This window comes from Pholcus phalangioides, unplaced genomic scaffold (assembly GCF_987345545.1).
Source record: "Pholcus phalangioides strain wild (caught in Gottingen) unplaced genomic scaffold, Ppha-v1.0 ptg000001l_1, whole genome shotgun sequence".
Lineage (NCBI taxonomy): Eukaryota > Metazoa > Arthropoda > Arachnida > Araneae > Pholcidae > Pholcus > Pholcus phalangioides.
In genome coordinates this window covers 6,943,465-6,955,818 of record NW_028301594.1, presented here as the reverse complement: position 1 = coordinate 6,955,818, position 12,354 = coordinate 6,943,465, and the positions used below count along the sequence as shown (strand labels likewise).

Sequence of the window (12,354 nt, the reverse complement as noted above, 5' to 3'; positions counted from 1 at the left end):
TTTTTTCGTCCAACATGTTTTTGAGGAGGCAGGCATTGGGGAACAAGGGTTGGCAGTTTTAATGCAATTAGACATAGAGAACCCTTGAGAAACGCCTACACTTTTCAAATCACGCATGGGGTTCCCCTGATGACGACCCACTGCATAGGTTCTATTTCACTCTCATAAAACTCATTTTTGTTTTCCTTTTTCTTAAAATAATTTTTTGGCATATATATATATTAATGTTGTTTGTACTACTTACCATTTGATACCTTCAAAAAAATTGTCAATAATTTAAATATTTCTATAATTTAAATTCTTGTCTTAAGATTCTTACAATTTTATTAATGATTATGTCTGAGAATATATTCAGTTTCTAATTAAACCTCCAGCAAAATAAACAAGTGATGAGTGTTGTATACAAATTTCTATGCTTTTGAAGTTATATCCACCCAAGGCCGAAACTAGAGACTAGCGAAGAGGACAACTGCTCTGAGCAACAAATTTAGGGGGGGGGGGTGGACAAAAAAAAAACACTGCTATAAAATTATATAATTTTATGGTAGAGAGGGCAAAATCATGTTTGTCACCCTTTACAAGAATCCTAGTTATGATTTTGTATTCACCAATCATATATTGGTAATAAATACAGCAAACTCAATCCTACAAGCAATGCTGTTGAAACACAAAAAAATATCAATTTCAAAGTAAAAAGATATTTCCACACGAAACAGATGAATTTCCAGAAAAGGAAAACAATTTTTTACTTACCATGCCAACACCATCTTTGGATGGGCACATTGATTGCAAAACAGCTTTGTCCAATCCAAGTTTCAGACTAGCTTTATCAAACATTTCACGCTCATAAGTATTGCGACAGATTAGCCGATACACTTTAACTGCTTTCGATTGTCCAATCCTGTGGCACCGAGCTTGAGCCTAATGTGGGGGGAAAAATGTGAATATTTTCCACATAACAGGAAAATGAATGATGAATAATGACAAGATAAAATTTAAGACATTAGTACAAAAGTTCACAGCTAAGATTAGTATATTCACAGACATTTTCTAAGATTGAGACTGATGCATTTTGTTACTGATAATAAACAATGTTAAAGATTGAAATAAAGATAAAGATAATTATATAATAAATAAAACACAACCCATAACATAAGTCTGTTTATAGTAAAACTTTATCATCAAGCTCACACTGCAGTGATTAGTGATTTTCAACAAATGTGACACGGCTTGAAATGTGGTGCCAAAAAATGGCAAACCATGGCAAAAAGACCACAAAATTTCAGAGGTACCTCTCTAATCCAGACGGATCCATAATTTGGACACTTCTGCCAAGAATTTTTCTCAACCGAGGACCCAAACATTTTTTGCTTTACCCAAATCCTGTTTTTGGCTTTTTCTATTACATAGGCCAATTACTATACTTTTCGTACCACATTTTCGCAATGTATTGTTGGTTTCTCCACTGTGGTTTTCGGGCTTCTGGGAAAGTTAAACAATGATGGCACTTGGCCAAATTTTGATGAAAAGAGAACTTTTCTTGCTTCATTTCATTTCTCCATGCTGTGTAGTTAACCTTATCATTTTAGAACTTGGCCAGTGTTTTTTTTATTTTCTATGATTACCTAAATGAATTTCTGAACACGCCAAAAATGTCAAGTAATGTGGCAGGTATATGCTGCTAATTGCAATGAAAAAGGTATAATGCAGAACACCAATATGAATATTGTGTGAAGAATATGAAATCAGAAAATCTGAATTTTACAATCTTCAAGGGAAAAAAATTAGTTTTTTCAAATTTTCGCAATTCCAATGAAAAATATATAATGGTTAAAGGAGACTTATTTATGTATAAATAAAGGGATCTTTTTACTCCTAATGTCATGTAATTTAGAAAAATTACAAAATTAAATTTAAATTATAAATTCTTTATCACATATTCACATTATACATATATACTGTACATACATATATATATATATACACACACACACACACATATATATATATATACACACACACATATATATATATATATATATATATTGCTTTATTAATTTCTTTTAAAGGAAAATAAGAATCAAAATGCTCAAGGGCACATTACTGCTTTAAATATAAAAACTTGGGAAGTAAACAAAACTGGATCCATAATCTGGAATAACCTAGATCCCATGAAGTCCTTATTTGAGAAGTTCTACTGCACATTTTTTTTTCACACACAGACTTTGCAAAAAAATCATTAATTGAAACACGTTGGTCTAGCCCATAGTTTTCCAAACTTTTTGTTCCATCGTTCCCTTCTTCAGAGAATTTTTTTCTCTCATCGCCCCCAACACAAGAGAACCCATATGATCCCATGTTATACTCTTAGCTTCTATCCCCCCCCCCCCGTTCCTTTCTATCGCCCACCAGGGGGCGATATTGCCCACTTTGGGAAACACTGGTCTAACAGCCTCAATCAAGCCATGCTCAAGGATTATTCATCCATAAGTAAAAATGATTTTTAAAAAATAATGCATGTTGTTCTTTATTAAACAAGTGCTTTGTGAAATGATTATATAGGTCATGGAATTTATAGATGAGGAAAAACTAATCATATTTATTATTTTAAAGAATCTAGATCTTAAGTTTTAAAAAACTGTTTTTTTTCAGTGAAGAAACATTTCTGACAGAACAGATTGGCTGTTGAAATTTTGCTTCTGAAAATAATATCTTGTCACAAACAAGCAAATTGGAGAGGATAATGAAAAATTAACGAAAATTATGAAAAACTAGAAATGTAAAAATTTAAAGAATGCATTCCAATTTAATCAGAAGCTCAAAGAAAATACTCACTTGCAGATCATTCTGTGGATTCCAATCAGAATCGAATATGATCACAGTATCAGCAGCAGTCAGATTTATACCCAATCCCCCAGCTCTGGTACACAGAAGGAAAACGAAACGATCTGAATCTGCAAAAATAACAAATTTGTCATGAAATTTACACTTGTATTTATTTATTACTTGTATTAGACTTTCATTATTGTTCAATTGTTAAAACTACATTCACACTGAACCATTTTGCTTGATCACATAAGTTTAGTTGTAACATACTTCATCAGTTGAAATATTTTTTAAAAATGCAAATAAATCCATCATTTATCAATAGATCTTTGATGAATGGCTACACTTGAATACAGTCATCCCCCACTATTCACTAGGATACATTCTGGGGGATGACCATGAATGCAAAAAATTTGTGAATAACCAAACCATAAGCTTTTTATCCTTTATGCACCTCGTTTGTATCTGCTTTGTGTGACATAAGTAGAAGGGGAGCATCTAGTGATTCTAGGCGATGTTTTTTGGAAGAACATCCTGTCTATTAGCCATTTAATTGAATAATGACAACTATGGTATGAAAGTCATACAATACATAACTTTGCATACCTTTTTATCACACCCCAGAACAAAACAGCACTTTCTACAAGAGAGGCATGTGAATCCAGGGGTATATAGTAGCAGATGTAGCTGCAGCAACAGCGGATACAATTTCAAGTTCTTGTTTCTCTATATATCTGACTGCAGATTCACTGATGCCATAATGGGAAATGACAGCAATGAAACTAACCTTTGCCAGTGGTATATAGTAGCACTGGCAATGTGTGGTTTGAGTTTCTCTCGCTAGTTTTTCACTTTGAAATATTTAAACGACTTTTAGAAATATTTTCAGAAATACCTTCAAAATTAGTTTTTAAAATCTTCAAACAAGTACAACTTATATTTTGTTCCGATACGAGAATTATCATTGCAACAGTGTTTTCTAGAAAACTGGGGCACAAATACAAAAACGGGAATACCAAGGGCTGACTGTATCAAAGAATCTAAAATACTTAACTTACAATACGTAACTAAAATACGTAACTTACAATAATTTAGAGAGATAGATGGCTTTTTTCTCAGCCCAAGATATCAAGGACAATTCTTTTCCGAGTTCACCTCAGCATAATATCCAGAAAGTAAAATGTTTCCTTACAATAATTTAATTCTTATTGTACAATCTTTAAATGATTAAAAACCTATAATACGCATGCATTGACTTACCAGGTTTGCAGAAACGATCTATGGCTGCTTGTCGAAGATTGCCTCGAACTCGCCCATCAATTCTCTCATACGGATACCTAAAATTCGGAGGAAAAAAATTCTTCCAATTTTATTTTTCTATTCAGTTGAAAAAGAATAATATGAAAATATTTACTCTGTGTTTCTCATATGGCAGAAACTATTCTAAGCATTGAAAAAATAAAAATACCTATATTTGCTTGCAGAATTATACTCAGGTTTAGTTCTTATATTTTCAATTTATTTGACATGCAGTGAATTTAGAACATAAAAATAGGAAAGATTAATATAAACTTTAAATTAAAAAATAAATTAATGAAAAATAATAAATACAGTAGACTCTATAATCTGGCCAGTCCAGTAATCCAGCATTTTTAGGCAGATTTTTTTCGAACATAGAGAAGGAAAACATGTCACTGGATCTCTGCGCAGAAATTTCTTTTATTTAAAAGGGCTTTATCAATTAACTTCCAGTAATCCAACACATGCTGGTCCGATATATGCCAGATTAGCAAGAGTTTACTGTAATAAATGAAGAATGAATAAAATGAATTTTAAAAAAACCACTTGCCTTTTCTGTACTATATAATCTTCAAGAATATCCAAACACTTGACCATTTGAGAAAAGACTAAAACACGATGTCCATCTGCTCTGAGACGAGGAAGCAACTTATCAATCAACACCAATTTTCCAGAAGCTTGGACCATAGCATTGAGTTGTGCTTCTGTGCAGTCCTCGTGTTGACTTTTGTAATCATTGATTATTTGCTCTTCAGCTCCTGAAAATGTGGGATAAAAGCTTATAGGAAATATAAGATATAGAGTTGAACATTTACCAGTTTAACTGGTTTCATTGGAAAAAAAAACTTAAATCTACAATCTATTTCTTGGAAGCATTGGTACAAGGGGAACGAAAACATTATGCAAAATATATACCAGTGATTAAGAAAGGATGAATGCAGCATTTTCGGAGTTCCATCATAGTATTCATAAGATTTGGAATGTTTGAATAACAGTTGCCTTTAGTGAGAAATGTGAAATTCCTCTCCAGAATTGCTCTATAATATTTCTTCTGTATGTTTGTTAGTTCCACCTAAAATAATAAAATAATTCATGTTAACTATCGATGAGTGAAATTCTGCATATAACCTGCAACAATCTCCTTCATGGTTTAATTTATAATTTACATCAGGTTTTGAATTGAAAAAAAAATATTTTGAAAGAACTAAATCTCATGAAAAAAAAAAAAAACTAATTCAAAAAAACATCTTAGAAGCTGTTTCTTCACAAGTACAGCTCACAGACTACTTTGCACACTAATTAGTGGCAATCTTTGAATGAAGAGAAATTATACAGGACTATACTAGTTATACTCCACTAAAGGGAAAAGAATTAACCATTCAAACACATCACACTAAGAGAAATTGAAACTATTCTCACTAGTATGGGAATTTAAATTTGAAACAGAGAAAAATTAAATCCCTAAATCAAAAATATCAACCTTCATTCAATATAAAACTAGGTATCATTGCTAATGCCACAAGATACATGCATTACTTACTTCTATCACAGTTTCTTCTTTAGGAGCTAAACTCTTCTCAACATCCTCTTTCAAGCGCCGCAGCATCATAGGCTTGAGTAACTATAGAAAAAAAAGCAGACAATAATTTACAAATTTCCAATAGAAGCTTAATTTAGTGGGCATAATTATTAACCCTTTAATTAATGGAAATCTGTTCATAAGCAACAGATGCATAGATAATAAGTTTAGCGGAAAAACAGTAGAATCTTTTATCCAGCTCTCCTTAAGATCTTTCCCTATGTGTGTACAATAATTCATAGTATGTTATTTTCTATTGGCTCAACAGAATGCATCCCAATTTTTATTTTTAATTTATAAGTCTAATCTTTGAATAATATCCATTTGATGTAATATTTATCTATAAATCGCATACCAAGATTCAACATACAAATGCTTCATTTTATGCTGGTTTCAATCTTTCTAAAGAAAGCAAATTTTCCTTAAATGATTTTAGCAATAAGTCCAGATATCTTTCGAGGCTTTCTCATACAGTTAAACCTCTCAGCAACATTGACAAGATATCACACTTTCTTAAAACCTTACACAAGAAAAAAAATCATTAAAAAAAAAGTTCCTCTATAATACTTGAAAAATGTAACCGATAAGCTCAGTGCCTGTGCAGGTGCAACAGGTGCACCAGCACAGGGCCCACTTGGAACGGGGGACCCAGAAGGGACCTAAAGGCAAATTCTTGCACACTGCACAGGAATGGCTAGTTACAGCACTGAATAAGCTTATGGGTTAGGCCAGTACAGAACTATAAAAGTTTTATGAAACATCTATAGCGTAATACTGGCCTTACATTTGAGCAAAAGCAACCAATAAGCTTTTATTTATTTATTTATTTATATATATATATATATATATATAAAATTAAGATTTTATAAAAAAGACATAGTGTTAGTGTAATACTGGTATTATTTTAGCAATGACAAGCTCAGATATTATGCGAAGCTGATTTCTCAGAGGAATACATTCTCTTATCCCCCCCCCCCTACTTTGCACTTGCTGAAAATTACAAAAAGTTCACTTCATAAAAAAATAGGCAATTTTACAGGGAGTTTGGTAATTTCTGCTATACTGTTTAAAGAGTTAAATAAAACCCACTACCGAAGGAGTTAATCCATCTAAACCTTGGTCTCATTTGCACTAAATAAGAGAGGTCCAACTGTACTAAATTTCAGAGTCACCCAAGTCATACTTGGATAGGAAAGGGTTAATTTAAAATTTTTATATACAAACACAAGGCCACAACAAAATGCCCAACATGGTGGCTGAGAAAAAGAAACCCATAACAAATATGGATTTCATATATTTCTAAAATATAACAACTCAATTAAAAATGCAATTGTAAAAACTAAAAACTACTCATACATGATAAAATATTATACACAATGCCCATAAAAAATATCTATGGTTTTCTTATTCTAGGTATGGATAGCTTCTGGATTTAGCTTAACATGTTCATCATATTTCTTTTAAACGTGTTAAGTGTGCTAGAATTTACTACCCTCGAGGTAAACTATTCCATTTACTACCAACACTATTAGAGAAAAATTCCACAATGCAACACCACAACCTAGAAGTGTCCCTTACCAATCGATAGTGGTGCCCCTCGTCAAAGCAGTTGATTGGCGGCGTATTTAATAATTCATGGAATTCTTTACTAATGTGACATTACGCATTACGAACAAATATTTCTATACTTACAGCTTTTAGTTTGTCAACTTGAGCTTCTGTTTTCAAATCACCAAATTCTTCCAGAAAAGCTTCTGTAGATGCAAACCTGTTGGGTTCTAAGAAATTGAGCAAGCTGAAAAGTTCTTCAACATTGTTTTGTAAAGGAGTTCCGGTAAGCAAGACTCTGTGCTCCTGAAGATAAAGAAAACAATGGCCACATAAATTTATGCCAATATTTACAATCACCTCTAATTCATAAAGTTTCAATTTGTTAATTTAAGGAAAATTTAATTCACAATTTGAGGGATATTCCACTAAGAAATGAATCATTCATAATAAAATTCACTTACAGTATTGAGAAGACGGAGTCCTTCCAGAAGTTTACAATTCCTATTTTTCAGCCTGTGAGCTTCATCAATAATAACTACTCGCCAGGGTATTGCTTTGAGTTCCATGCAATCCGTAAGTATTATCTCAAATGTAGTTATAAGAACTTGAAACTTGTAAACCTCTTGTATACGCTCACCCTGTTAATTAAAAAGTAAAATGTTTCAGCAGAAGACAAAAATAAGAATGTAAAATACCATTTAAAAAAAGGTTCGTGAAAAAAAATGTGAAAATTTATATCTTTCAGGTTCTTACATTTTCATTTTTCCAGTACATCTCGTACTCCATAATCATGTTACGGCTAGGGGAACTATAAAAAATGGTATAGCAAGTTTAATTCAACAGCTTAAATAGACATATGTAGAAAGGTATTAAAAAAATTCATAGTACAAAATGTATCAGTAATCTCATTTATGTATGTATTGATTCACAGCTCAGTAAAACTGCATCTATTTAACTCTTCACTTGCTCAAACATCTATCGATTGATACAACATTGTAAAAAAAATATTCTTAATAAAATGAATTATGCAACATCTTATTAAAATTGATTTGCTGTGTGTGTATGTCTTCTCTATACAAATCTACAATTTTAGATCGATCGTCACCAAAATTTACATATATACTAAAAGGGGTCCGACTTGAATGATAGGCTACTTCAAAATTTCCTCAGAGCAGGGCCAATGCCCCAAATGGGCAAAAAACTGTCGGGCAACAATGGTTTTTGGGCCTTAACAATCACTTTCCAAATGTTTACTTTGGTTACCGTGGTTCCCTAGCAATGCGTTTCAGACATGTATATGCCTTTGGAATGGTTTGTCATTTCTTTAACGATGGCAGTATATGTATAATAGTTTATGCCTTTACAATGGTTTGCCGCATTTTCAATACTCCCAGTAATTAGGGTTTTCGAATAGATGTCATAATACAAGATATGCGGAAGACTGGATGTTGTGAAGATACTTATTATTTGAGCGACATTCATGTCATAGATGTCATAATCATCATCAGCATTGCTTTGAGGATCAGGAAAAGGGTGATCCTCATAGAAATCTGTGTTAAAATTGCCAATTTTACTGTAGAAATGCGGAAATTTTGTGGGGTTTTCTGTCACATCAATAATTTTAAAAATTGTACAGAATTCTCGATTTTTGAAATATTGAGTTCACTTAGAGATATACAAAGCTCAGAAAATTAAATATAAAATAATTAGCAGGACCTACTTTTGAGTTGGACATTCATGCAATAACATTGATTTCAACTTTTTATTTATATCTTCTCAAACATGAAAATTAATGTCTTTTAATATTCAACTGCATAAATTCATGTGGGTTAGGATATTTTAAAATTAATTGTAGGCCTGTAAAAAGTACATCTAAAAAATTCCTCCACAGCTTTAATTAAGCATTTTTGAAAGCTGAAACAGGCAGATGGATAACTTGAAGTTCAGGTGGGGAGATCAAAATACTTAGCGCCCCTTAAAAAGGAGAAAAATATATTCATTTCTACGTTTGTGTAAATCTAGATTTCTAAATTTCATGAGTCACGGAGGAAGTCCCCATATTGGTTAACTTAAACACGGTTTGCATGTCCCTCAAAAAAAGAGGGTGATATCACGTGAGCGAAAAAGCCTCATTAAAGAAAATCCAGGCAGCGCCGGGTATTATAGCTAATAAGTTATATAGCTAATATATAAGTTATATTGCAATTCACAGAGAGATAACGATTCTTGATGTAGACTTTTTTCTGAACGATACTTCTAATTATTGGCACCTTGTTTCTTCTATTTAGTGGTTATCATAACTTTGTGAAATCTCTTAAAACTTTGATCAGTCAAAATCATACATCAAGTGGAAACAAACAAGTAATTATTCAATTCATAATTATTAGTTTACTGTTTGAACTATTTCTGCATGTTAATTACATAGTTTTTTACGTAATAAAATATAAACATATTATGTTTGTTGGGGTAACACTAGGACATAGCTATTCAAGTTTTGGTAATTGTAAAATACAGTGGAAGATTCTACCCTGCAAAATAAATAAAATGTGTGCCTCTGAATTTGAACTAAATTGTATGATAACGTCAGGAAAATATTGGAAGTGGCCAAACAAACAGAATATACTATGTTACTCTTCTACGAATTTGATAAAAGAAATTCCAACACCCAAAAAAATTAAAGGTTGTTTGTTTCTGATCAACATGAAAAAAAATAGGTTTAATTTAATCTCAATTAATGTTTGTACAATTTTTACCTATTTTTAAGTTCCAATAAAACCTTGTGAATAAGTGAAGAATTTTCAATCTTTTACAACTTCCCATCACCTGTATTTTAAGTAGATGCAGCAGCTTAAAACTTGACTTATTATTTAACGTTTAATTCAGGTTCATTTTTTTAACTTAATTGTAGAAAGCTTAAAGGAAATAAAAATTCTAGTCCTCCTTAAACTTTAAAAGAACAAAGAGAACTTAACTGGGAGAAAAACTAAAAAAAAAATTGTTTTTAAGAAACAAACTAAAGAGAAATGACCATTTCTTCATTGTAAAACTCTTCTTGTACAATGTCTACATACTATTACTGAGAGTAATAATCAGACAAGAGTACTGATACCGTTCAGAGTAGAAAAGAAGGTGTGTCCTAAAGTTACCCATATCGCAGAGTAACTTTAGGAGAACAGAATAGCATTATATGATTTCGTCTTATGTGCTCATTTTGCTGAATCAATCAATTGCGTAAAGTGAGATACACCCTGTATTAACTTTTATACCATAAAATACAATCTTGGTGAAGTTAACAAATTTCTCTATATACAATATTACATCAGAATATGATTACAGATTAGAATGTGTTTGCAATCTATATTAAATATCGTATAGAAATTTCTTGGAATTCTCTTTGTATTTTTAACAGACAAAATTCACTTGAAAAAGTCAAACCAGTTGTAATGCAGTGACGCCCGAGTGGCGTGGTGGTAAGATGCTCGTTTACCACCGTGAAGGTTACTGTCATGGTCTCGCGTTCGAATCCGAGGGAAAACATAGATAAGATATTTTCCCTAATGAACTTAAGGCGACCACCAATAGACAGCGCCTTCATTTCAACTTATCTCTTTAATGGCAGTTAATTGCAATATAGCGATATGGCCAGAGTTGGTGTTTGGTGAAGTAAGTGTAATGCAGTGTATATTGCTTTAGTATTGCAATGTCTATAATTTTTTGGCATAAAACTTTTAGATCATACCATTCAATCTCTCTGAAACACAAGTTGTACTTATAGAGCTTAAAAAATTTTGTAAATGAATAAATTAAGAGGGATATCCAGAAAAAATTTTTAACACATGGTTATTCTTAAAACTTACAAATGATTCACAAATAACAGAAAATCATGTTGAAGATTTATGAGCCAATACATTATGAAACTGTATTTACTTTAAAACTTTTTTTTACCTTCCATGATAAGTTATAGCATTGATATTAGTCCATGTTTCGAATTCTCTCTGCCAGTTGCCAATTGTTGATAAAGGAGCAATAACTAGAAAAGGACCTGATATTCCATACTTATCCACCTCATGTAGAAAGGCTATGGACTGGATAGTTTTCCCAAGACCCATTTCATCAGCCAAAATACAATTTTGCCTAAAATATGAGTATTGTATAAAATTAAATGTCATGAAAGAAATAAAAAAAATTCATACACTCAAATAGGATCTAAATTACTTAAAAGAGGGATTTTGATTCAACAAAACTCACATGAAATTAAATGAGCTATTAGTATACAATATTTTTTTCTAACACATTTTATAAGCAATAAAAGTGAATTGTCTGCACTAGCTTTCTATAATAGAAATCAACAAAAAGTTACTCACCCATTATACCAACAGAATGTTAACCAGTTCACTCCTTCAAGCTGGTATTCTCGTAAGGTATTTCCACCTTTATATACTGGTGATTCATCAAGTTTATCCCATTCTGAAGGTTTAGGTCTCTTCTTAGTCTATATAATTTCACAATGAAAAATTTTAAATATTTTAATGGGATTTTTTAAAAAAATACAGTAGCACCTTGATAACTCGATACATGAATAACTTGACATTTATTATTTTCATGGCTAGCATAATACTAAAGTAAATGGGAAGAAACCTCTTGAACTTGACACAAAATAGCTAAACCTCACTTAAGTCAACAATGATTTGCATTTTTTTACAACTAATTTTTCAAAGTTGCCCATAATTGGCCAATTAATAAATTTTCATGACATTTTTCTCGTATATTTCACCAACTTTGTTTCTTTTTTTTGTTATTAGTTGTACAAAAATACTTCATACTTTGGGAGCAAGGTCAATTTCCCTGTTTGGAGCTTGGAAATGACCTGTGGACTATGACAGTCCAAGGTAAGTGAGGATGATATCTGAAATTTTTGAGAGAGAGATGATTCAAAAGCTAAATAAAGAGTTTTTTTTGGACTGAAAAATTTTTAAGTTAAAAACTGAGTTTTCCCAACTTTCAGCAATCACAGAGCTTATTGGCAAATAACAGATATTTTGATACTTGTCTTTTTTCATCATAATTCAAGATTATTCGGAAAAGTTTTGTAGAAAATT

The 12,354-nt window shown here is 31.6% G+C and overlaps 1 protein-coding gene across 6 annotated transcripts in view; it reads right to left on the bottom strand.

The window, feature by feature from the left end:
- Positions 1-12,354, bottom strand: part of kis (chromodomain helicase DNA binding protein kismet) — a 92,317-nt gene that overhangs the window by 50,776 nt on the left and 29,187 nt on the right. For all 6 annotated transcript variants that reach the window (XM_089245579.1, XM_089245570.1, XM_089245598.1 and 3 more), the window contains exons 12-22: positions 11,620-11,747; positions 11,201-11,389; positions 8,009-8,063; positions 7,717-7,893; positions 7,397-7,558; positions 5,666-5,746; positions 5,041-5,197; positions 4,676-4,883; positions 4,087-4,163; positions 2,836-2,954; positions 754-921 (exon numbers count right to left, since the gene is read on the bottom strand). In XM_089245579.1, the coding sequence (XP_089101705.1) occupies positions 754-921; positions 2,836-2,954; positions 4,087-4,163; positions 4,676-4,883; positions 5,041-5,197; positions 5,666-5,746; positions 7,397-7,558; positions 7,717-7,893; positions 8,009-8,063; positions 11,201-11,389; positions 11,620-11,747 (1,521 nt within the window). The remainder of the gene's footprint in view (positions 1-753; positions 922-2,835; positions 2,955-4,086; positions 4,164-4,675; positions 4,884-5,040; positions 5,198-5,665; positions 5,747-7,396; positions 7,559-7,716; positions 7,894-8,008; positions 8,064-11,200; positions 11,390-11,619; positions 11,748-12,354) is intronic.